At 45.1% G+C, this 26,105-nt stretch overlaps 1 protein-coding gene across 1 annotated transcript in view; it reads right to left on the minus strand.

The window, feature by feature from the left end:
* Nucleotides 1–3,442: 3,442 nt before the first annotated feature.
* The window catches only part of NALF2 (NALCN channel auxiliary factor 2), a 119,095-nt gene continuing 96,432 nt past the window's right edge, over nucleotides 3,443–26,105 (minus strand). The window contains exons 2-3 of the mRNA XM_006135691.4: nucleotides 8,141–8,312; nucleotides 3,443–7,128 (exon numbers count right to left, since the gene is read on the minus strand). Coding sequence (XP_006135753.2) covers nucleotides 6,716–7,128; nucleotides 8,141–8,312 — 585 coding nt within the window. The 3' untranslated portion in view covers nucleotides 3,443–6,715. The remainder of the gene's footprint in view (nucleotides 7,129–8,140; nucleotides 8,313–26,105) is intronic.

A 26,105-nucleotide genomic window follows, 5' to 3' on the forward strand; every position in this document is an offset into this window, starting at 1 on the left:
CTCCCTTCATCACAGAAGGGAGCCTAGAAAGCCTGGAGGAGGTGCTGTGTCTTTAAGAATTGTACCTGGGGTAGCTTGACAGCATAGGAATAGCACTGTGCATCATGACACAGGGGATCCGAGTTCACATTCCAAACTACTCAGGCCAATGGGTTATGAAACTCCAGTTCACTTTTATCCATTCTTCCCTAGTTAGAGGGATGAGTGTCTTGCTGTGACATGAGACCTACTTAAACGGGAAAAAGGCTAGAGTGTCTAGAGGATTGCTCTCTAAAATGTAAGAGGCTAGAGAAGGTGCTGATAAATACACTTGAAAGTCTTCTAATGGCAAGTCCTCAGAGTGCAAAACAAGTCCAGTTTTTAAAATGCTTCTCTAAGCAGTCCTGGGAAATCAGTGATGAGATTCCTCAGCTTTACACTACTAGTTCTTGGCTGGGGATGGCAGAATTCTTGGGTTAGAGCTGGAGCTGTCCTTCCAATTTATGAGACACTACACAACCGAGCCTGCCCCACTTCCCAGGGCTTCCCTGGGGCCAGTGGATCCACAGATACTAAGGGCTTCTTTCCATCCCCATCTGGATGAAGAAGAGCTCTCCTGGGAATCCTTCATCTGGGGCTGAAACGTATCTGTATTTTCACAGTAAAAAGGTTCAGCTAATGAGTAATTTCTGTCAGAGCAAACAGTTTTTCTTTCAGATTTTCTTCAATTATTTTTAGATAATTTTGTCGAATTTGTAGTTTAAGTGCAAAGCTCAAAACAACTGTACCAGCTAGATCCAGATACAAAATAAGTAGCTTTCTCTTCACAGCTTTACCAGTGCACCTTAATCCTGATCTGCTACTCTCCCTGCTAATTCAGACTTCTCTGGGTATGTCTACACTGCATTCCTTTTTCGAGAGAGGAATGCAAATGCAGATGAGTGAAATTGCAAATGAAGTGTGGATTTGAATTTCCCATGCTTCATTTGCATAATTGTGTCCGGCCGCTATTTTGAAATACCCTATTTCATGATGAAAAACGCAGTGTAGACATGGTTATTTTGAAAGAAACCCCTTCTTTTGAAATAACCCTTACTCCTTAAAGAATGAGGTTTAATGGTTATTTCGAAAGAAGGGGTTTCTTTCAAAATAACCACCTCTACACAGCCGTTTTTATCTTGAAGTAGGGTATTTCGAAATAGTGGCAGGATGCGATTATGCAAATGAAGCACGGGAAATTCAAATCCGCATTCCATTTGCAATTTTGCTCGTCTGCATTTGCATTCATCTCTTGAACGAGGAATGCAGTGTAGACATACCTTCTGAGTAGAACTTGCCAGGAATGCCAAATGATATAGTGGCAAAGTATGCGAGTAAATATTAACCTGGTGTATGTGGCCTATGGAAATGTAAGAGCATCTTGGGTAATGCTGTCCCATCATATCCCCACATTGACTTAGACCCTATAGGGAAGGGAAGCACATTGCATGCAAAAGAACAGTAAAGAGTTACTGCTGTGAAAACAGCTTATTTCTCTCAACAAAGCAGAGGTCATTTTGCATTGTGGGGAACATTTGATTTTACATATCCACATCAATGCATAGAGTCACCCTCCAGGGAGGAGAATCAAAGTCACTGAACTGGAAGGGAATGTATGTAGCACCTTTATTTTAAATTCATAGCAAGGTAAGTCTATTTGAGTTCAGTGTTTTCTAAACACACATCTGACTCTGCTGAAATCTGCTCCAGAGAAGGCTGTTAGCCTAGGATCCCATGTTCAGTTACGTGGAGCATGAAAGTTTGTACGTGCATTGTGCACAGAGGCTCGTACTCTCTCCACTTTACACATCTCACATACTAAAGAGTACCAAAACTAGAAAGAAATGTTACAATGTAAGTAATGTCAATGGGCTTTATTGAGGCAGCGTTGCAGTCTAAGTAAGGCTGAGCATCCCACTGTGTTTCAGAGAGGGCTAGAATAGACAAAGGTTTATTATTAATGTAATGTCAGAGACCAGAAATAGGATTTTAACAGACAGCCTTATAATGATGAAGTGTAATAAACATGGCTTCCAGCTGCTCAGTCCTGTTCTGAGAATGGCCCAGCCTGGATTCATTTAAGTCGACTGGCAAAGTGTTGAATACAGCATATGGTACACTAAAACCACAGAACTTACTGACAACAGCCTGGACTTGTTAGAGAAAATAACTCTTTTCAAAAGCCTGTTTCTGTGAAGATAGAACTCTTTCCCCACAATCACCCTCAGTACCTAGCATGTTCCTGAGCTGAGAGAAAACACTAACACAAAACAGCATAGTGAGGGGACAATCCTGAGCCTGCCATGCCAATGGAAACCTAGAACCAGGCTTCACTGAATTGCCCTCATGTCAGGCAGATGGGATGGCCTTCCTATTGGTGCAATAGAAGACTTTTATTTGTTAATGTTATGGGAGACCAGGCCTGCTGACAGGTAATGGAATGGGAGTAATGGGGACAACTGCCCTGGGACCTGTCCACTCAGAAGGGCCTGGAGGTATGTCTATACTACAGAGTTTTTTCGGAAAAATAGCGTTTTTTCCAAAAAAGCTTCAATTATGTCCACACTGCAATCACATTCTTTTGGGAAAAAAATCGAAAGAACAGAGGGGTTTTTCTGACATTGGTAAACCTCTTTCTACGAGGAAGAAGCCTTTTTCTGAAAAAGGAAGAACGGCTCTTGTGCAAAAGGGGGTTTTTGCACAAAAAAGTGCCATCTACACAGCGTTTTTTTGAGCAAAAAGCTCTTGAGCAAAAGGGAAAGGAAGAGGAAATGCAAATGAGAGTGCTGCATTTGCATTTGCTCTTCCACAAGAGACTTGTAGTATAGACGTAGCCTAAGGCTAATCATTAACTAATTTCGAGGCTTCCCTGTAGTGTGGACATGCTGTTTCAAAATAGTTATTTTGGGAGTTATTATTTCAAACTAAGTTCTTTCAAAATAATTTCCTAGTGTAGACATGTCCATAGTAACTATGTCACCTGGAAACTAGAAAGCAGTCTCACTACAACTACAGTGAGTGATGGTTAGAAAGAATAATAAAGCAAATGGAGAATGGACAGTGGCTTGATCTATATCACAAACCACAACCTTAAAACAGGCTCCAAGGTACTTTGGAATGAAGTGCAGCTCCTCAGTTCATAATTAAGGTCAGCAAATGTCTAGAAGTACATAGTGTGTTCTATCAAAACCCTACCCAATCGCCTCTAGCCCCATTCTGTATCCACAAAACCCTATCTAATCTGTTTTAGTTCAGTCAGGCAGCATTGCTACGCTTGGCACTGAGCAGGGAACAATAGGTTGGACCTCCCTGGTCCGGCACCCTCAGGACCTGACTGGTTTTTCCAGACCAGGGAGGTCATTTCAGGATCCCTGCTGCTGCCTTCCCCCACCGCTGCTACTCCCCCATGAGCTGTTTGGCTCCCCCCATGGCCCAGCTGAGCTGCGCGCCTGCTTCCTGCACCCTGGCAGCCCAACTGAACCACATGTCAGCTCCTGCCCCCCCCCCCTTCACAGCCCAATTGATCCATGTGCTGGATCCCGGCCCTCTCTTACAGCCCTACTGAGCCACGTGCTGGCTCCTGGGCCCCACCACCTCGCAGCACTGGGACTCTCTGATCCTAGAATATCTGTGGTTATGCTGGACCACGGATGTTGCTGGACCAGAGAATTCCGGTTTTTACAGGTGCAACAGGTAGTGGATAAAAACCTGCCCTGAAAATGTAAGCAGCTTCTGTGGTAGATTCTCTCTTCAGATTCAGGCTCTCGTAGGTTCTTCATCCCCAGATATGGAGGACTGCCAACAATTCACATGATGAGGAAGTATACAAATTTTCTTTATATCATTATGGGCATGTCTACACAGCAGCATTATTTCATAATAATGGACATTATTCCAAAATAACATATTGCACATCTACACAGCAAGCTCATTATTTCAAAATAAATTTGAAATAACCGGCTTCTTACTCCAACTTCCGTAAACCTCATTGTATGAGGAGTAAAGGAAGTCAGAGGAAGAGTACTTTATTTTGAAATAAGTGCTGTGTAGATATGCCCAAATTCTAAATAAGCTATTTTGAGTTTAGCTACGCAATTAGCGTAGCGCAAGTTGTATAGCTTGTTTTGAGTTTCGCCCTGCTGTGTAGACATGCCCTATGTGACTTCCTCTTATGACCTATATAGGGCCTGATTCTCATTTACACTAAGGATCTTTTACATTGCCTTATATTAGTTCATTTATTTTGAAATAATTTTCTAGTGTAGTCATGACCTAGTTGTATTAGCCCTATAATATAGTTTTAGCCTAATGACCAATGGGTCTGTTTTTCAGGCTTTATGCATTCAGGACTATGGTAATGTATGGGAAATAATAACATGTAAACATAATTCAAAAATTCTGAGGTTCAAGTCAAATAACAATCCAAACATTCTGCTGTTTTTCTGAGCCTCTTTGGTCTAGAAATCGGCTGGAAATGTCAGAAAATCCAGCTTTTCAATGAGATTTCTGGTACTTCCTTCTTCCAGCCAGGCAGGAAGTAGTTTTTCTCTTTGTGTTTTTATTATTTCTGCTTCAGTTTAACAGAAGCTGGGAAATACAATAGTATTATAAATCCTGAATTATATGAAATTTCTTTGGCCTGCAGACAGGTCTGGGCTTGGTTTGAGATTTAACCAAAGAACTCATCTAATTCTGATTTCAGTTGTGCCTGATTCCTAATTATAATCAGTGGGCCACTGAACATGTTATCTCAGTTGGTGGGATCTAGAACTTATTTTTTTCCCTAAATGAGCCATGCAAGATGAATAATAAATGTTCCAGGTCATTGTGACATGGAGAGTGGGAGAGCCTCTAACTATACACAACATGCTTTTCTGTCTCCTTGTGCTTCATCTCATACTGATGTTTGGCAACAAGTTCATCTTGCCTTCCCACTCCAAAGTCATCACTGTTCTCACTAATATTTGACCCTCAACTCTTCTCTCATTCCTCATTAGTTTGTCTTACTCTGTTTCCAGCCAGGCTCCCAGACATTTCTTTTCTAAAATGTCATTCACTCTTCCTAGTGGTATCATTAGCCCAATTGACATTGCTGCAAGTCTGAGAGAAATCACCCTGAATGTGGACTTTGCAGGAGGAAATATCAGTTACAAAGACATAAGAGGACTGGGGTGCCACATGTCTCAAATTGCAACATTCCCTATGATGAGATGGGAAATTTGAAAGATCAGAGTTTGAGGTGGGATCCTATGTCTGGATGGTGCTGAATTCCAGTCTATGATTGTGTTTGGACTTAAAGGTGAGTCATTCTAAGCTGTTGCCAGTCAACATCTTGACATGTGGAGTGTTGCTGTTCCAGCAGGACTTCCAGGACCAGGGATCATATAATCGGTGCTGTATCTAGAGCATGTGAGACCGCTCTTCCTCACCTATGCTTTGTCAGCTGGTAGTCTTTTATTTGGGAAACTATTTTTCTATGGGCTTGATTTTCCTGTCCTCATCCCACATGCTATAGGACTTTGTAATTGAGAAGTATTAGATGGTGCAATTTTGGACTTTTTATCCATTTGTTACTATCCCTGGTCCCGTGGCAACCTAGTTAACTCTGCCTTTGCAGAGCTGCTCAATGACATGACATTTCCATCTGCCTTAGCCTTTGCACCAAATAGATGGCACCTGCCTCTTGCAGATTCTTGTTTCCCTCTGTGCTACACTCTCCAAACTCAAACATGCTGTTGGAGAAATCAAACCATAGGAGTTTAAGGAAATTCTGGGGCACAAAGGGGACTGAAGCATTAGGAAGTCTTGGAATATCATTTCCTGTTCTATCCTACATCCTCTCTCTCTCTCTATTTCCTGCCAATGTTTATAGGGGGTGGTCTTCATGTACAACGTATCAAAGGACAAATATTCAAGTACAGTGGAAGAAAGGATGACTGAGGTAAGAAACAACCCCAAATGGCTCACCCAATGCCATGTAATATATCTACCACTCCAATAACTTAGCCTGAGAAATGGATCCTATCGGTTGGCAATAGAGTGAACCCAATACCGTGGCTACCCAGACAAAGGAGTCACTAGGTCACACTAAGGACCTAAGACTGTTCCTCAGCAGGGAGAAGTTTGCTAAGAAGTTAGCTGGGGTTTGTTTTGTGGTGTTTGAGTTGCTGTATATGCCACCTAACAGCTCTGGGGAAATAGGATGATGAGGTATAAAGACTTGGGGGGGGGGGCGAGGGGGGAAGAATAATGGGTAAACTCAGTTCTTCAACACATCGCACGAAATCATCCAATTGGTAGAAAAAATATGGCACCACATGAGACACCTTATAGGTGGCAGGGACAATAGTGGCATTTCCAGTGGCAATTCTTTCAAAGGACGCTCTCCCATTCCAGTCCCTCTCCCCTTTCCTGTACCTCTTTGCGCTAGCTCCGAGAACCTCTACCAGGCAGGATGTACACTGCTGAAAGGCTGTTGATAACCAAACCCTTCTCAAAGCTGAGTCCTGCAGCCCTGTGTGCATTAAAGACTCTTCATCACGGGGATGCCCCGTGGCGAGCAGCTCTTGGGGGTGTCGGTAGGGGTGAGTGTGTGCATCACCCCCAATCCTGTGCCTCCCATTGGAGGAATAGTGTGTGCCCCCCTTGGCGGGAAAAGAGCCGGCACTCTGCTTGGACATTTCCTTTCTCCTCTGGGTCACTCATCTCTTGTTATGCTCTCATCCATGGCAGGCAGGGCCTCCAAGCTCAACCCCCTGCTGGCAGTCCCCTCACTGCTGTGCACGCTTGAGAAGGACACCATGGTGTGGAGAAGCATAAGGACCAGGACGCACAGTCTGATTTTGCTGTTGCTGAGGCGAGACCCTGCGGAGACAGGCAGCAAAGATGGTGGGTGGGGTTGGTGGTACTGGTGGTGGTGGTGGTGGTGGTGGTAAAGGTGATAGTGGTGCTGGTGATGAAGGTGAGGGTCATGACGGTGGGAATGGAATGACTCCGATGCTGTGGATTTGGGTGATGTATTGTAGTTGCTGTCTGGTGGGTGGTCACAAGTGTCCCATTGCACATCGCAGCACTTTGCTTCCTCGTTGGATAACTGGTTCTCTAGCAACCCTGGCAAAACATAACAACAGATGGTGAGAATCAGTGAAAGTGCAGCGGAAGTCCAATAGAGAGTAAAGCCATAGGGCCTGCCAGAAAATCCACCTGGAGTAGGAAAAAAGGGTTTCAGTTCTGGTTGGCTGCCTTCTCTTGAACAACTTTTAGCCAAAGGACTGGGATCCTGAGCTCCTTTGTCTGGGCAGATTTTCTCTGGGACTGAGACTGTAGGCCACATTCCCCCAGAGAAAAAGCAGCCATGATCCAGGTCTTCTTAATCCAAGGAACAAGTGTTATTTTGGGACAAAGCTGTGCGCACCTGAAGCTATGTATTTATCAGATCTCATAGAATCAGACAAGATTCTTTCATGGAGGGGAGAACAGCCAGGAAAAGCTAGTGTAATGGTAGGTGGCAGGATGGAAAGTTTATACTGTTCCTACCTATGCTGTTATCTGTTGTATGGAGGGATAAATAGAAGATTTCAGCCTCTGAGGACCTGTTATCAATACTAAATAAACTTAAAAAAAGGAAATCCTCTGCTAGGTTTTTTAGCAATTAGTGTCAATGAGCTGGTCAAACTTTAATCCTGTCACCATCTGTCTCACTAACTAGCCCCTTTTAAGTTTCATTTAGAGGTAGGACTCTTTTTCTCTTCCTGCCCTAAACTGTTAGGTATTGTTGCCATGTGGCTGTTAAAAAGCTGTATTTCACCTCAAAAGGGTAATATCTTGATAATCAATAATGTGTTTCATGTGTATATATATGACCAAATCCCGAAGTCCTTAAAAAGATGCAAAAAGACTTGAAGATCTGGCCCATGGTTTGTACAGTGCTGTAGGAGTGTTCAGGGTGAAAGGCTCTAGAAATGGAACTTACTACTTGAACATGAGTTGAAAGTCCTCCCCATCCACCTCATATATTTGCCTGCCTGTCCTTTTGTATTTCCTCCGTATCCTGAAATATACAATGGGCAGTAGACAAGACATCATTATGAAGACACCTGTCCTACTTCAATGACTTTCTTACCCGTACAGATGAAACCAGGTAACCCTCCATAGATCAGCTCATCATTGTCAGGTAACACAAAGGGGCACCTGGTCTGCACCTCCAGGCAGTATTGCTTGCATGGAATCCGTTGTCGGCACTGTTGTTGTGTCACATTGAAATACTCGGAGCACAGCCAAGCCTTGTAGACAGCCTAAGAGTGAGAACAACATACCATAAGACACATTGTCACATCAGCAAAATCACGTATATTAAAACCACTTCATAATCTTGGGGCTTAGTGCAATTTAAGGGCAGACGAATGGTGAAACTCTTACCTCACTGTTTAATCTCAATAAATATTTGTTAATATATCGGGGGTATGTCTACACTACCCCGCTAGTTCGAACTAGCGGGGTAATGTAGGCATACCGCACTTGCAAATGAAGCCCGGGATTTGAATTTCCCGGGCTTCATTTGCATAAGCGGGGCTCCGCCATTTTTAAATCCCCGCTCGTTCGAACCCTGTGCCGCGCGGCTACACGCGTCACAAACTAGGAAGCCTAGTTCGAACTACCGTTACTCCTCGTGGAGTAGACATACCCAGGGTTACTTATTGAATTAACTGTTTCATTTAGAGCAAACTGAAAGATGTTAGTGTGAAATTAAACCCACAACCTAAAACTTCTACAAGAGTGAAAAGAATGAACACATAGGCTATTGTCCTTTACTGGAATATCCTTAGATATCATACACAGAAGGGTTAATGACATTGTCAGAGTTGGTAGGCCCAACATTTTAGGTAGCCTGAGGTGGAGTCTTGTTTGCGAAATTCATGATATTGTTTTCTCTTTAAAAATAACTGTTGAAGTACTTTTTTCCGCTTGTGACCCTCAACCATAAGCAACCTGACAAACAACAAAACAACATTGGTAGCTTGCTTCCTGGTAAGTATCCCTACAATAAAGAGCTATATTATGCAGCTCAACTTTAATAAGAACCTCCACAACAGCTAACTAGCACTGGCAGCCAGTATAATAAGCCAAGGTATGAAATCTACCCCTTGTGAACAGCCTCACAACAAACATCGGTTGACAGAGGCATTAAAGACACACACAATTATGAATCAAAATAGTATCCCCAGTGACATTACCTAAACCAAAATTAGAGGGCTCTTGAATCTCACACTTCAGGATGTAAAATGCTTACCAGCTGGAATCAGGAAGGAATTTACCTCTGGGAATACTGCACAATAAGCTCTGGTCTACGGTAGGGAGTTATTTCAAAATAAACTCCCTTTATTTTGAAATAACAAGTGGATCAGCCACACTATCAAGCACATTATTTTGAAATAAGGGGCAGGTTATTTTGAAATAATACCTCCTGCTTTCATGAGGAATAACGTTAATATTGAAATAACTATTTCAAAATAGTGGAAGTATGGATGCTCAGGTGCCGCTAATTTGAAATAACTACTCTCCAGAGTAATTCAGACTAATTACTCCCCAGTACTTCTTGAGCTCTAAATTGAAGTAGAACATCCACATTAACGGAGCCTGCCTCAGACTAATTTTGAGGCTTCCCTGTAGTGTGGACACACTATTTCGAAATTATTACTTTGGGAGTTAGTATTTGGAAATAAGCTATTTTGAAATAATTTCCGAGTGTAGATATGCCCAAAGAGTCTTTCTAAATATGTTACACCTTCCTGTGAAGTGTCCAGCACTGGTTAGTGCTAGAGATTTTGCTTGATGGAACTTTGAAATAGGGATGTAAGCGACTAGAGTCTACTAGTTATAATCATATGCTTATCAGATAGCTGACTAGTGACTCTACTAGTCGCTTCGGCCCCCTTGCTGCCTCTGTTAGAGAGAGGCAAAGGAGGGAGGGGGGGGCAGCGGAAGTCAGTGCTTAAAAGCTGGTTCTCCCAAGCACCGTCTCCATGGGGCAGAGGGGGAGGACAAGGGCGCCACTGGGAACTGGTGGTGCTTTCACCGTTGAAATGTAGCAAGAGTCCTGGTGGCCCCATGCTCCCCACGCAGTTTGCTTTTGAAATGTACAAGAGACCCCCAGGTGCCCACGGGTCTCTTGTACATTTGAAAAGCAGGGAGCACAGGACCAGTGAGAGACTGCTTGAGTCACATGCTCCCGGCAGAGCTTCGGCCTTTGAAATGTAGCAAGAGCCGGCGGGGCTCTTGATACATTTCAAAGGCGGAGGCTCCTTTATCAACTAATCGAATAGTGATGCAAATTCCATAGACTATTAAATTAGTTGATTAATCTAAATTTAACATCCCTACTTTGGAACAGTCTAGTCTGACAATACCATGTGCAACAGCTGGAAAATCTACACTTGTTCTAGCTAGTGGGGAGTCTCATGGATATTACCCATCCTGCCTTACATTATATTCTGAACTAAGTTAATAAGAGGTAGCTCATTGTTAGCTAGAATTGCTGCTTCCTCTTCTGCTTCATTGTTAAATCTATTTCATATTCGACATCCTTTTATCTGTTGCTCAGGTGGGAGCCTTCATTCATATTAAACATCCCATTTTTCTTGGTTTAGATAGGCATATATATCTCAGGCCCAGGCTTGCTGGTACAGAGGGGTGCGAAGGGGGAAGTTGCCCCAGGGTCCTGTGATTCAAAGGGGCCCAGGGCTCTCAGCAGTGGCTGGAGCCCTGGGCTCTTTAAATTGCCGCCGGAGAGCCACGTTGCACACTCGAAGTGGCTCTGAGGGCTGGGAGAGTTATGTTATGCTCTGGGCAGTGCCCAATGCCTCACCTCTTCCAGGAGCATGGACCCCACACACACACTTTGCCCACGGGCCCTCAGAGACTGTCGGTGCCCCTGTGGGCAACATGCATTTCATAGATGTATTGGAATGGCTACCAGGTACCAAATAATGCTTTGTCTAGTGTTACAATTTTTCCTAAATGCCCTAAAACAAAGATTTTACACTCATCTTTTAGCTGGTTAGAGCTACACTTTGAAAATCTCTCAGAATCAAAGGCTAACTTGTTTGTAGCGTGTAACAAAGGCTCTGCATATGCCTGTCTCAACATTCATATTCCGTGTGCCATGAACTCTGGCTTTGAAGTTTGTCAGGCTTATCAATAGCAGCACCTCCTCTAGGGCAAAAAGCATAGGCCTGGGTTGGGCAAAAATTTTTGCCCAGGGGCCACTTCAAAATTTTTTGAAGTAGCCCCAGACCACCCTGGAAGGGGTGGGGCCTAAACAGGAAGGCTATCCCACCCCCAGACCATGATTGGTCTGGGGGTGGAGGAGCCCCTTTGCCCCCACTTCCTACTAGGCACCCTGGAAGAGGCTTGGCATACTCCCTCACCCTCAGGCCAATCAGGGCCTGGGGTGAGGGAGCGTGTGAAGCCTCCTCCCGCCCTGCGAGGAGCATGTGGCACTTTGAAGTGCCGTGGCTCCTCACAGGGCCATGGCAGGGCGAAGGAAGCTTCACACAGCTACCCCGCCCCCAGGCCCTGATTGGCCTGGGGGCAGGAGAGCGCACAAAGCCTTCTCCACTCTCCCCCACCCCCTCCCTATACGCATCGTGTGGCACTTCAAAGTGCCATATGCTCCTGGCAGGGTGGGAGGAGCTTCGCGTGCTCCCCTGCCCCCAGGCCCTGATTGGTCTGGGGGCAAGGAGCAGCAGGGCCTCCATGGGCCAGATCCAGCCCACCGTGGACCAGATCCATCCACTTGGTGGGCTGGATCCGGCCCGCAGAGGCCCTTTTTCCCAACCCTAGCATAGACAAAGCCTACTTGCCCCCAAAAGAGACAAAACCATGCAGTGGTGGGGGAGAGGAAATACCTCTCAAGAACTGGCTAATGGAAATGCCCATCCCCACCAGAGAAAATAGCGTTATAGTTTCTAAGACCAGAAAGGACCATTTTGATAATCTAGTCTGACATCCTGGATAGTACTGGCCATAGAACATAATTCCTAGACCAGATATTTTAGTAAAACATCCAATCTTGATTTAAAAATTGTCAGTGATGGAAAATTCATCATGGACCTTGATCAATTGTTCAAATAATTTGTTAATAAAGCTTTCTTCTTTGTGGGATAGCAGGGTGGACTGGTCTCTGTCCTCATTATGTTTCACAGTTTGCTCTTTGCAATTGCTTTTTTCCCACTACCTTCAGTAGTCTGGTCTGCAATTTGAACCTGAAAACTAGATATTTCCCTCTAAAGCCCCAGCTCACTTGTCTAATTACTCACTTTGCTACATCCCCATCTCCAATATGCACTCACATAGTAAGTGGAAAATGGTGGAAAAGTTTATTGGAAAGAGAGATCCCATGACTTACACAGAAAATAGTCAATTTCCCATTTTTCATGAAATTTATGATAACTGCAAGAAAATAGACCTGCAGTGCAGTGCACATATCGCTGTGTATTTGGGGTAGTATCTAGGCACCAGATACAAAATTTAGAGGTGTATTAAGGGCTACATCCAACACCTATTGAAGTCTAATAAATGATTCTCACATAATTCAATAGAAATCTTTGACTGTGCCTGAAATGTATTTTGTATTCCTTTGACAACCTTCATTTGTACAGAGAGCATTGTTATTCGCATTTGATTATACAATGGTAACACCCCACAGTCCCTGTCAGGATCAGGGCCCCTTTGTGAGTGGGGCTGCACAGACGCCTAGGAAGACATGCCTGTTTTCCCAGAGAGTGTTCAGTCTAAGACTGAATCAAGACACAAGAAACAATAACAACAGACGGTAGGAAAGAAGGAAGGAGGAGAATGATGGTAAATTAGGGTATGTCTACACTACAGCGCTAATTCGAACTAACTTAGTACGAATTAGTCAATTCGAACTAAGCTAATTCGAATTAGTGCATCTAGACCTAAAAACTAGTTTGAATTAGCGTTTTGCTAATTCAAACTAGCATGTCCACATTAAGTGGACCCTGAACAGAGGTTAAGGATGGCCGGAAGCAGTGCCGGCAGGGCATCAGAGTAGAACTTAGAGCGTGGAGCTGCTGTCTCAGGCTAGCCGAGGGCTGTGCTTAAAGGGACCCGACCCCCACCCCGGACAGACAGTTCTCAGGGGTGCCCCGCTTGCAAAGCAGTCCTGGCTTGGATTGCCCGGAGTACCCACACTGGGCACATCACAGCACTCGGCCATCAGACCGGCTGCACTTGCCGCAGGCTGCCATCTGAGGGGAGGGGGCAATTGGGGGGCTGCAGGAGAGGTTCCACCCCCAGAAGCCCGCAGAGCCAGCCCAGTCCTCCCCATCGGGGGCTCGTACCCCATTCCTCCCTCACCTCCTTCCACTTAAGCCTGGTTCAGGGTCCATCCTTAAGCCTGGTTCAGGGTCCACTTAATGTGGACATGCTAGTTCGAATTAGCAAAACGCGAATTTGAACTAGTTTTTTAGTCTGGATCCGTTAGTTCGAATTAGCTTAGTTCGAATTAACTAATTTGAACTAAATTAGTTCGAATTAACGTTGTAGTGTAGACGTACCCAGAGAGAGGTTGGGAGCAGTCAGACTTTAGCTCCACTCAAACCATGGTGTGTCCCCCCACCAGCCCTCAGTGCCATTCAGAGCGGCACTCTAGTACTCCCGCGGCACTGCAAAGGGTTCTGGGGCATGGTTGCCATAGTAGCAGAAGTGGCCAGGAGCTCCAGGCCCCTTTGAATCTCCTGGACCTAGGGCAGCTATCCTTCCCCTCTGTTGACAGGCCTGTTTTTCATGCAAACCAAAGTAATGCTAAGTTAGTGATACATACACTGTCTGGAAGCAGTCTTGGAAGTATCCCACTTAGAAGAGCCCATTCCCAAGTTCTTTGCTACACTTTCCCTCTGCATTAAGTATCCTAATACCCAGTCAGAGTCTTAAGGAAACAGTCTAATGCATTCCAGCACAAAGCAGAACAAGTGCCTGCAGGTATCTACTCCCAGTAAGGGCATATCAGGGTGAAACTCCCTGTCTTATCCTGCAGCACGGGGGCCATCTCCCTTTTCACTTCTCAGCCGCTGTCAGAGCCCAGCAAAATGAGGCTTTGCATAATGGAGCAGAGCACCTAACCTCAAGTGGCATAGTTAGACTTGGCTGAGACCCATGGTGAGAAATCATGGCCCTGACAAGCAAGCTTAGATGGACATTTCCTGCCTTTGTTAGTGTGAAGTATTTTAGGAACTGGCTGTTGAAAGCCACTGGCATCAGCTGTTAGAGGTTTCTCCAGGGAAAGACTGAGAATAAGTTGCTATTACCTTCCAAATAAGCCCAGGCTTTTACAGCACTGATAGCTCCTATTGTATGATCCAATGGCACAGAAACTCTATTAGCCTGGAGCCCTCTACTGTACTGGAGGGTGTGTGAGTGACCACTCGTGAATGATCAAGAGGCAGCAAGAGAATATATGGCACAAAATTGCACAAATATCCCAAATTTGCAGTTCAAGGGAGTAATTCTGGCTCAAATGCTTTACTTCAGTAGAACATACCTAATTCACTAGGAAAAACATAATCTGTAGTGTCCAATTGATGTTAAACCTCTGGGCTATTAGGTGCAATTTGTAGGTCCACTAGTCGTACACTGCTGGTTCTCCCTCTGCTACCAAACAGGCAGGATATCATGTGGCATTTGTAATTTGATTTTCCTTTGAAAGGGAAAATAGTGCAGGTGAGATTGAGATGCTGGATTGTCAGGTATTGAAACATGTCACTGTCCCCACAGCAAGTACAACACAGGCTGCAGTAATGTAAGTTTTCATACACATGTCCCTAGCTACAATTCATTTTTAAATTCAGTACAATCCAATTAGGTCTGAATAAAGATTTGAATTAGTTAATACACTAAAAAGGCAACTTCCTCTCTCTTGGTATTCACATCTCCCCATCAATGCAGTAAATTAGTCATCTCTACCATGACTTGACTAGCCTCATTAAACCCTTGAAAACTAACTTTTTCTTTCTTTCTTTCTTTCTTTCTTTCTTTCTTTCTTTCTTTCTTTCTTTCTTTCTTTCTTTCTTTCTTTCTTTCTTTCTTTCTTTCTTTCTTTCTTTCTTTCTTTCCCTGACTCTGTAATTTCCATTCCAATTCCCTTGATGAAATGGGTTTTACTCACAAAAACATATTCCCTAATAAATCTGTTAGGGTATGTCTACACTACCACCCTAGTTCAAACTAGGGTGGTTAATGTAGGCAACCGAAGTTGCAAATGAAGCCTGGGATTTAAATATCCCGGGCTTCATTTGCATCTTGCCGGGCGCAGCCATTTTTAAAGCCTCGGTAGTTCGGACTCCGTGCCCGCGGCTACACGTGGCACAGAGTAGGTAGCTCGGATTAGGCTCTCTAATCCGAACTACCATTACTCCTCATGGAACGAGGTGTACCGGTAGTTCGGATTAGAGAGCCTAATCCGAACTACCTACTCCGTGCCGCGTGTAGCCGTGGGCACGGAGTCCGAACTACCGGGGCTTTAAAAATGGCAGCACCTGGCAAGATGCAAATGAAGCCCGGGATATTTAAATCCCGGGCTTCATTTGCAACTTCGGTTGCCTACATTAACCACCCTAGTTCGAACTAGGGTGGCAGTGTAGACATACCCCAAGTCTTTAAGCCCTGATCTACACTAGCGAGTTATTTCAAAATAAGTCCCTTCATTTCAAAATAACAAGCAGAGCATCCACACCACCAAGCCCCTTATTTCAAAATAATGGGCTGGTTATATCAAAATCCGTATTTCTGCTTTCCATGAGGAATTGCGCTTATTTTGAAATAGATATTTTAAAATAGCATTAGTGTGGATGCTCAGTTGCTGCTATATCGAAATAATTGGCTCCCAGAGGCCTCTTACAGCTGCACTTGTGGCCACTCTGGCCACACCAGCCAGCTCCACTGCTTCCCTTCTCCTGCAGAGTTTTTAAAGCAGCAGGCTGCAGGAAAAGTGTTTGTGACACAAAGACAGCTTTGCCAGCCCCATGCTACACCGCAAAATCACAGGAGCTCTGGCTGACCCCAATGCTCCCTCTGAGCACTCCATGGCTGCCAGCACTCCTGCGGCACACTTGGAAGAACGCAAGTGAGCATTGGCCTGGACTGGCATAGAGATCGTGGACCACATCAAGGTTTGGGGTAAGGAGACTATCCTCCAGGAGCTCCACACCAGAAAACACAGTGCCAATGTGAATGGCCAGTTGGCTGCCAGCCTGGCCGAGAAGGGACACACAATAATACTCAACCAGGTCCGCATGAAAATAAAGGAGTGCCCGCAGGCCTCCAATAAGGCCAGGGAGCAGAATGGATGCTCTGGGATGGCATTGCACATGTGCTACTACGACCACCAGCTTGATGACATCCTGGGATAGGGGCTGGACACCACCTCCCCTTGTCATCGAGTCTGGCCAGGACAGGCTCTGTGTCAGCCTCCATGAGGGTGGGGTTGTGGATGACAAAGAGGAGAAAGAGGAGGAGGAGGAGAAGGAGAAGGAGCAGGCCAGCCAGGCAACTATGACCACTAGCCAGGAGCTTTTTTCACCCTGGGGCTGGTCCCCCACTCTCAGGATGGTTCCCAGGTGTCAGACAAACCCAGGGAAGGTACTTCTCATGAATTTTATAATTTTCTGTATCTATACCTGGGAGCAGGGGGCAGGCTGTGAGGGGCTGTGCATCCCTCAATCAGTCTACTCAGCCTGGGCACGGGGGAGGGGGGTTCACACAACAGCCTATGCACATGGATTCATATGGAGCGCCAGTCCAGAGCACTCAGCCCTATGACGCTCTCACACAGGAACCTCTTGGTTCTTCTTGGTTTGTGTTTGAGGGTTTCTTGCTGTTTGCTGAGCTTGTGTTTGGCTGTTTGGGTTTTTTTTCCCTTCTCCCTCTCTCCCCATGGAGTGGGTGCTCTGGCTGGCAGGTGGAAACTGTGAGCTGCTAATTAGGGTTTGAAATCTAGAAGCCTCTGCTCATTGGTTGAGCTTTAATCAGGGGGAGGGACTATCAGGCAGTCCAGTGCTTTATAAAGGAGTGAGTCAGTGATCAGGGAGCTTGTGAACAGGGACTGCTAACAGGGAGTTTGGAGAGGGAGTTGGGGATTGGGAAGGGGGTAAGATACACTCACCATTCTTTAAAATCTTTTTGCTACACTCCTGCCCTTCAAGGAGGCATTGAATAACATCTGAGGAATCTCTCAGAAGGAAGGCAGTTATGGACAGTGATAGGTCTGCTGTTGTTACCTGCACAGCATGTGCCATGTTTGTTTTCCTCCCAGAAGAAAGACAGGATTTCATCTGCACTATGTGCAAGCTGGTCATCATTTTGGAAAAAAAATTAGAGGACTTGAGGCCCAAGTATCAACCCTATGTTCCATCAGAGAGGATGAAGACTTCCTCGATAGAAGGCAGCGTTTAATCCTGCAGGCACAGCAGGCTGAAGAGCCAGTCAGGGCAGTACAGGACAAGGAAGAAAACTGGTAGCATGTAACCTCTAGAAGAAGAAGAAGGCCAATTCAGGTCTCCCCCATTTACATTCAGGTAAGTAACCGCTTTCAGGCTCTCTCCATAGGCACTGTGGTGGAGAATGCTGTGGCAGGGACCTCTCAGGGAAGAAATCAGAAGGGAACACTATCTACAGGAAGGCATGGGATGCGTAGTCCTAGAGATGGGGGTTCCTCGACTACCACCCCCAAAGAAGAAGACAGGTGGTGGTGGTTGGGGACTCCCTCCTACGAGGGACTGTCTCATCCATCTGCCGTTCAAACCTGCAATCTCGAGAAGTGTGCTGCTTATCAGGAGCTCACATTCAGGATGTGACTGAGAGTCTTCCAAAAGTGAGTAAACCTTCGGATCGCTACCCTTTCCTGTTTTTCCATGTAGGAACTAACGATATGGCCAAGAATGACCTTGAGCGGGTCACAGCAGATTATGTAGCGCTGGGAAGAAGGATCAAGGAATTTGAAATGCAAGTGGTGTTCTCTTCCATCCTTCCACTTGAAAGAAAAGGTCTGGGTTGGGATCATCAAATTGAGGAAATAAATGTGTGGTTGCGTAGGTGGTGTTGGAGAGAGGGCTTTGGGACTCTGTTCCGGGCTCAAGGATTGTTAGGAAGAGATGGGATCCACCTAACCAAGAGAGGAAATAGCATCTTCATGGGCAGGTTTGCAAATCTAGAGAGGAGGGCTTTAAACTAGGTTTGTTGGGGGACGGTGACCAAAGCCCTGAGGTAAGTGAGGAAGTTGATACGGGGAAAAAACACAAGGAAGAACGAACAACAAAGGAGGACCCCTGACTCGAATGAAGAAGGTAGGGCAATCAACTGGCTATCTAAGGTTTTTGTACACAAATGCAAGAAGCCCGGGAAACAAACAGGAAAAATTAGAAACCCTGGCCCAGTCAAAGAACTATGATTTGATTGGAATAACGGAGACTTGGTGGGATGACTCACATGACTGGAGCACTGTCATGGAAGGGTATAAACTGTTCGGGAAGAACAGGCAAGGGAGAAAAGGAGGAGGAGTTGCACTGTATGTAAGAGAGCAGTATGATTGCTCGGAGCTCCAGTATTTAGAGGGAGAAAAGACTATTGAGAGTCTATGAGTTAAGTTTAGAGATGGAAGCAACAGGGGTGATGTTGTGGTTGGTGTCTGCTATAGACTGCCGGATCAGGTGGATGAGGTAGACAAAGCTTTCTTCGGACAACTGAGAGAAGCTTCCAGATCACAGGCCCTGGTTCTCATGGGGGACTTTAATCACCCTGACATCTGTTGGGAGACCAATACAGCAGTATACAGACAATCCAGGAAGTTTTTGGAGAATGTTGGGGATAACTTCTTGGTACAAGTGCTGAAGGAACTGACCAGGGGCCATGCACAGCTTGACCTGCTGCTCACAAACAGGGAAGAACTAGTAGGGGAAGTAGAGGTGGGTGAATACCTGGGAAGCAGTGATCATGAGATGGTAGATTTCAGGATTCTGACAAAAGGAAGAAAGGAGAGTAGCAAAATACACACCCTGGACTTCAGAAAAGCAGACTTTGACTCCCTCAGAGAACTGATGGGCAGGATTCCCTGGGTTGCTTACATGAAGGGGAAAGGAGTCCAGGAGAACAGGCAGTATTTTAAAGAAGCTTTATTAAAGGCACAGGAAGAAACCATCCCGATGTGCAGTAAGAAAAACAAATATGGTAGGTGACCAGATTGGCTTACTGGGGACATTCTTGGTGAGCTTAAACACAAAAAGGAATCTTACAAGAAGTGGAAACTTGGATGGATGACTAGGGAGGAGTATAAATATATTGTTCAAGAATGCAGGGGACTTACCAGGAAGGTAAAAGTGCAATTGGAATTGCAGCTAGCAAGGGATGTGAAGAATAACAAGAAAGGTTTCTATAGGAATGTTAGCAATAAGAGGGTGATCAGAGAGGGTGTGGGACCCTTACTGGATGAGGGAGGTAAACTAGTGACAGATTATGTAGGAAAAGCTGAAGTACTCAATGCTTTCTTTGGCTCTGTCTTCACAGACAAGGTCACCTCCCAGACGAATGCACTAGACAATGAGGAATGGGAAGGAGGTGGACAGCCCTTGGTGGGAAAAGAACAAGTTAGGAACTATGTAGAAAAGCTAAACCTATACAAATCCATGGGCCCTGATTTAATGCATCCAAGGATAATGAGGGAGTTGGCAAATGTCGTTGTGGAGCCTTTGGCCATTATCTTTGAAAACTCGTGGAGATCGGAAGAGATCCCAGATGACTGGGAAAAGGCAAATGCAGTGCCCATCTTTAAAAAAGGGAAAAAGGACAGTCCAGGGAACTACAGACCAGTCAGCCTTACCTCAGTCCCCGGAAAAATCATGGGGGGGATCCTCAAGGAATCCATTTTGAAGCACTTGGAAGAGGGGAAAGTGATCAGGAATAGACAACATGGATTCATGAAGGGCAAGTCGTGCCTGACCAATCTGATAAACGTCTATGAAGAGGTAACTGGCTCATTGGATATGGGAAAGTGTGTGGATGTGATATACCTTGCCGTTACCAAAGCTTTTGATATGGTCTCCCACAATATTCTTGCCAGCAAGTTATGGGAATATGGATTGGATACATGGACTGTAAGATGGATAGAAAGCTGGCTGGACTGTCGGGCCCAACAAGTAGTGATCAATGGCTCGATGTCAGGTTGGCAGTCAGTTTCTAGTGGAGAGCCCCAAGGTTCTGTTCTAGGACCATTTTTGTTCAACATCTTTATTAATGAGCTGGATGAGAGGATGGATTGCACCCTCAGCAAATTTGCAGATGACACTAAGCTAGGAGGAGAGGTAGATACACTGGAGGGCAGGGATAGGGTCCAGAGTGACCTGGACAGATTAGAGGATTGGGCCACAAGAAATCTGATGAGGTTCAACAAGGACAAGTGTAGAGTCCTGCACTTGGGATGGAAGAATCCACAGCATTGTTACTGGCTGGGGACTGAATGGCTAAGTAACAGTTCTGCAGAAAAGAACCTGGGGATGACAGTGGATGAGAAGCTGGATATGAGTCAACAGGGTGCCCTTGTAGCCAAGAGGGCAAATGGCATATTAGGGTGCATTAGGAGGAGCATTTCCAGCAGATCCAGAGAAGTGATTATTCCCCTTTATTCAGCTTTGGTGAGGCCACATCTGGAGTATTGCATCCAGTTCTGGGCCCCCCACTATAGAAAGGATGTGGATGCATCGGAGAGGGTCCAACGGAGAGCGACAAAAATGATTAGGGGGCTGGAGCACATGACCTATGAGAAGAGGCTGAGGGATTTTGGCTTATTTACTCTGCAGAAGAGAAGAGTGAGGGGGGATTTGATAGCAGCCTTCAACTTCCTAAAGGGAGGTTCCAAAGAGGATGGAGAGAGGATGTTCACAATAGTGACGGATGGCAGAACAAGGAGCAATGGTCTCAAGTTACAGTGGGGGAGGTCTAGATTAGCTATTAGGAAAAAACTATTTCACTAGGAGGGTGGTGAAGCACTGGAATGGATTACCTAGGGAGGTGGTGGAATCTCTATCCATAGAGGTGTTTGTCTCGGCTTGACAAAGCCCTGGCTGGGTTAGGGTTGGGATTGGTCCTGCCTTGGGCAGGGGGCTGGACTTGATGACCTCCAGAGGGCTCTTCCAGCTTTGATTCTATGATTCTCACAAGGTTCCTGGAGAGGCCTACCTTACTGCTACCTTCTTGGTGGGACACATTCCCAACTTTCCCATGACAAGTCACCATTAAGGAACCGGGGGTCATGGAACCACACAGCAGTGCCGCACCCAGCACAGGCTCGTGTCAACACGTGGGCAGCATCTGCTCCTGGTCAAGCACGGTGATGAGGAGGAAACTGATCCCCTACATGGAATCCTTCTGAAAGAGTAGTATTCTCTCCAGCAAGTCCCGTTTTTTTCCCCCCCTCCATGTTTGGGATTTTTTGTGAAAGTATCTGGCAACCTTAGATGCAGCCATAGAGAGGAACCCCTGTCTCAGCTTGCCTGGCCAAGAAACCACAGGAAGTGTCTGCCCTCCTTGTGCCCTCCCTGGAATGCTTCCGCGGCTCTAAATCCGAAGCAGGCTCCAATCAGTGTGTACGTGCTCTTTTGATTTTGTTATTTTGGGAGTTATTATTTCAATTTTATTTATTTCAAAATTATTTCCTATTGTAGACATGCTCTAAGGCGTCACAGGACCCCTTCTTATTTTTGCAGATACAAATTAACATGGCTACTCCTCTGAGACAGATCTCCCTGACCTTTGCCATTGTCTGATGGGAACAAGAGGAGGCAGGGCGTTAGGGCTTGAAGCAGGACTGTTCAGACTTGAGGGTGATTAGTTTTCCAAGTTACTCAAAACCATGATTAAATAAGTGTAACAGTGTTACTTCCTGAAGAAAGCCTCCTTGTGGCCAGGTGTAAGGGACCTGCACAGCCTTGCCTTTGTTTCCCTTTCTCACACCTTTGCAGTGTCTAATATATTTAATTATACACATTGTTTCCAGTGGCCCCAACCCTTTCCTCCTAACTAAAGAAATTCCACTATTCTCCTTCTGGGTCTTGTGTTGCATTTCTATCTGGTCCCTTTGACACCATTCACTGGCTCTACCCAAGCTGGCAACCAAGTCTTTAAGAAATAGGACTCAAGTGTCCCTCCCCTAGTGGCTCAAAAGTAACAAAGTCTTCTCCTCTGTCTCCAGCTGAGGTCTCTCCTGCTCTTTATAGCTATTTCCCACTCCTAGTCCTTCTTGCCAAGACTCTGGCATCACCCTTTTGCCCAAGTGTCCCCACAAGAGTCTTCTTGTTCTCTGAAGCATGCAGGAACCTTTAACTCCTTCCAGCTCTTCCATAGGCCTCTGCTCTTACTTTTCCTCAAAAAGGACTGGTTGGGTGATATAACCCACCAATCACATGAGCCTCTTCATTTTCAGGAGGCAAGCTAATTGTGTCATAGGTGGGGTTGGGCCCATGCCTGCCAACAGCAGGGACAAAAGGGGAAATCTTTAAATCGCTGCAGAAGCACTGTGCATCATGCTCTGGGTGACTCTCAGGGCTGGCTGGGGAGTGAAGGAGCCAGTGCAGTGTGCTATGAGCGGTGCTGAGGGTTTGCAGTCCCTATCCCTTCCCTTTTCATGTGAGGCCCCCCATTCTGGAAGCACAGAGCCTATCACCCCCCCACCTTGCCCAGGTGCCCGACAAGTCTGTCAGCCCCCTGGGTGGATCTATATCCCTCTAAAGGGACTGACCATCTTTGCTATTAGAATTGACTGGAGCTAGGAGGATTCCTTGAATGAGATCATAAACCATTATACTAGACAGAATAAAAAGAAGGAAAGAGAGTTAAAACCTCATGGTTTGGGGCCATCCGCTAAATAATAGGGGAAAAGAAGAAACTTCCCATAGTAGCTGTTCATCTCATAGTTGTCTGCTATGGGGATACCCATGTCTACCTCTGGACTATTTGTTCTGGTCACTGTTAGAAACAGGATACCTGATTCAATTCACTGTTGCTCCTGTCCAGTGTGATAATTGTTGTGTGCCTATCACTGCAATGTTATTACTTGTACAACACTTTATAGAACAAATGAGTGACAGGTCTCTGCCCCAAGCAGCTTGCTGTTAAAATAACACAGCATACAGTAACATCAAGAAGTCCTGAGTCACCTTAGAGACTCACAGATTTATTAAGGCAGAAGCTTTCATGGGTAAAACCCACTTCATCAGATGAATTGGAGTGGAGTTCACGGAGGCATGAGTATATATGAAGGAATAACATAAGAAAGGGGGTGCTTGTGTAAATGAAAGCTTAAGCCCTAATTAATCTGTTAGTCTCTAAAGTGCCACGGGATGCCTTGTTTTTTCAGATACAGATTTACAGCATGTGATGGTAATAAATGAAGGAAGAAGGTGTGGGAAGGCAAGGGTTACAGTGGTGGGAGACTAATCATGAGATAAAGTGCTAGTAACATGTGCTTGTTGTTAGCTGCTCTCTCTCTTTCTAAAAATGTAGTGTAATAACATTTGAGAACAGTATCTGGAATGATTTCAGGGTGAGGTCTAGCACTGGGAAATGATATCCAAATGGGGAATACATTTAAGAAGCTGGCATATTGGCAGGGAATGTGATCACAGCAAACTCTAGAGATAGGTCAGTTGCAAAGTAAGCTGACAATAATGTGTCCTCCCCACTTGGTATAAAATATCTTACACTATGAAGAACCCAAATACAGTTCCTCTACTCTGATGCCTAGGAAAGATTTATTCCCATCTTTTCCAGTAGAGGGTGCATTCATCCCACTCCATCTTGTGTCAGTAGCAATCTGCAAGACTTTCAGTTCTATTATCAAAGCAGCGGAATAAGAAATGTAACATTCATACAAATTAAAATAGACAGGGAGGAGGGGGAGCACAGTGTGTTACTAGATTAAAATCTGGGTTCAAATCCTGACTACATCACAGGAGAAATAACTTTGCCCTCATAGTAAAATCCTATAAAAGTTAATAGGAAATGATAACTTTGCAAGAGAAATTTTCTGCTTAATATTTAAAACTGCATGTCTTGAAGTCTTTAAACTGGATGGTTTCCTTAAAAAAAAGGTTTTAATTCAATCAGAGCATTGATTGGCTGTTGGGCTAGATGTGGAGTCATTGGGTGAAATTCCATGGGTTATGTTTATTATGCCGTAGTAGAATATCACAATGAGCCCTTCTTGATTTACAGCTATAAAATAGAAAATTATCTTTCAGATATATAGTTCCATATAATAGTTTAAAATATAAAGAAAGGATTTTATTATCTATAGTATCTACTATATATTTTAGAGAATTTGTCTGTCTGTTTGACCAAGAACTCCTAAACAGTAGGAGGTAGGACCACCAAATTCAATATACAGCTTACTCTTATAATTACTTAAAGCAATGTAAGGGTTTGATTATGCCAGGAAAATGGGATGTGCCTGGAATGGAATTGCTTTTCATAAAACTATACTGAAATGAGACAGAATCACCCAAGCAAATACAGTCCTCAAAACTGACATAACTGAGCAAATGTTGAGAGTGAACCAAGATGATCCAGAAAAATATGATGAACTTAGAATAGGATTACTTTTCAATAAACCTTACAGAAAAGAGATAAAATGGAGAAATTTGGAGTACTGTTCTGTTTTGGCAGAGCTAAATCAATGCTTTGAAAATTTGAAAATATTATTGCAAACCAAATTGAATGATACCCCTTTTTTGTTAAAACATAGTGAATGAGAAGAGTTTATAGCAGGGGTGGGCCACTTCAAAAATTTTTGAAATGGCCGCAGGCCACCGTGGAAGGGCTGGGGCCAAGATGCTTCCAGGCTTCCTTACCTCCTGACCATGATTGGTCTGGGGGTGGGGAAGCCCCCTTCCCCCCCACTTCCCACTAAGAACCCATTCCTGGCAGGCCAGGAATATGGTTGCCAGATGGTTTCAACAAAAATACCAGATATACTTGACATTACATCACAATCTACATTACGTCTTATTTAGAAAATACCAGACATTTCTATTTTCTCATTTCTATTTTCTCAATTTGTTTCCCAAACAGAAAGCTCAAATACTGGACTCTCCGGTCCAAAACTGGACACCTGGCAACCCTAGGTGGGAAGAGGCTTTGCACGCTCCCCCACCTCCAATTAGGGTATGTCTAGACTATATTGCTCCATCAACGGAGCCATGTAGACGAGGCAGGACGACAAAGGGAAATGAAGCGGCGATTTAAATAATCGCCGGTTCATTTAAATCAAAATGGCCACCGCGCTGTGCTGATCAGCTGTTTGTCGGCACAGTGCGGCAGTCTAGACGGGGATCTGCCGACCCCAGAACCCTTCGTCGGCAGATCCTTTATGCCTCATGAAATCCTCATCTAGACTGCCGCGCTGTACCGACAAACAGCTGATCGTCACAGGGTGGCGGCCATTTTGATTTAAATGAAGCGGCAATTATTTAAATCGACGCTTCATTTCCCTTTTTTGAGTAAACTAATCTACATGACTCTGTCGACGGATCCATGTAGTTTAGATGCACCCTTAGAGCCTGGGGATGGGGGAAGCTCACGAAGTTTACTCCACTCTGCCAGGAGTACATAGCACTTTAAAGTGCCATGCGCTCCTGGCAGGACGGGAGGAGAACTCATGCGCTCCCCCGCCCCCAAGGCCTGACTGGCCTGGGAGCGGGAGGTACGCGCAAAGTTTCCTCTGCCCTACCCCGGCCCTGCAAGGAGCGCGCAGCACTCGTAGCAGCGTGGTGGAAACTTTCTGCATTTCCCCCACCCCCAGGCCCTAATTGCCCTGGGGGCGAGGGAGCAGCAGGGCATCTGTGAGCTGGATCCATCCAGTTGGCAAGCTTGATCTGGCTCACGGAGGCCCTTTTGCCCACCCCTGTTTTATAGGGATGAAGAAACAAAATATACTTGCTGGAATTTCTGAATTATGGATCCAGGCAATGCCTGGTAAATCAGCTAGTTCTTTCAATTTTTGAAGTAATTTGTATACGATATAA

The sequence above is a fragment of the Pelodiscus sinensis genome, chromosome 13, assembly GCF_049634645.1.
Source record: "Pelodiscus sinensis isolate JC-2024 chromosome 13, ASM4963464v1, whole genome shotgun sequence".
NCBI classification, from domain to species: domain Eukaryota; kingdom Metazoa; phylum Chordata; order Testudines; family Trionychidae; genus Pelodiscus; species Pelodiscus sinensis.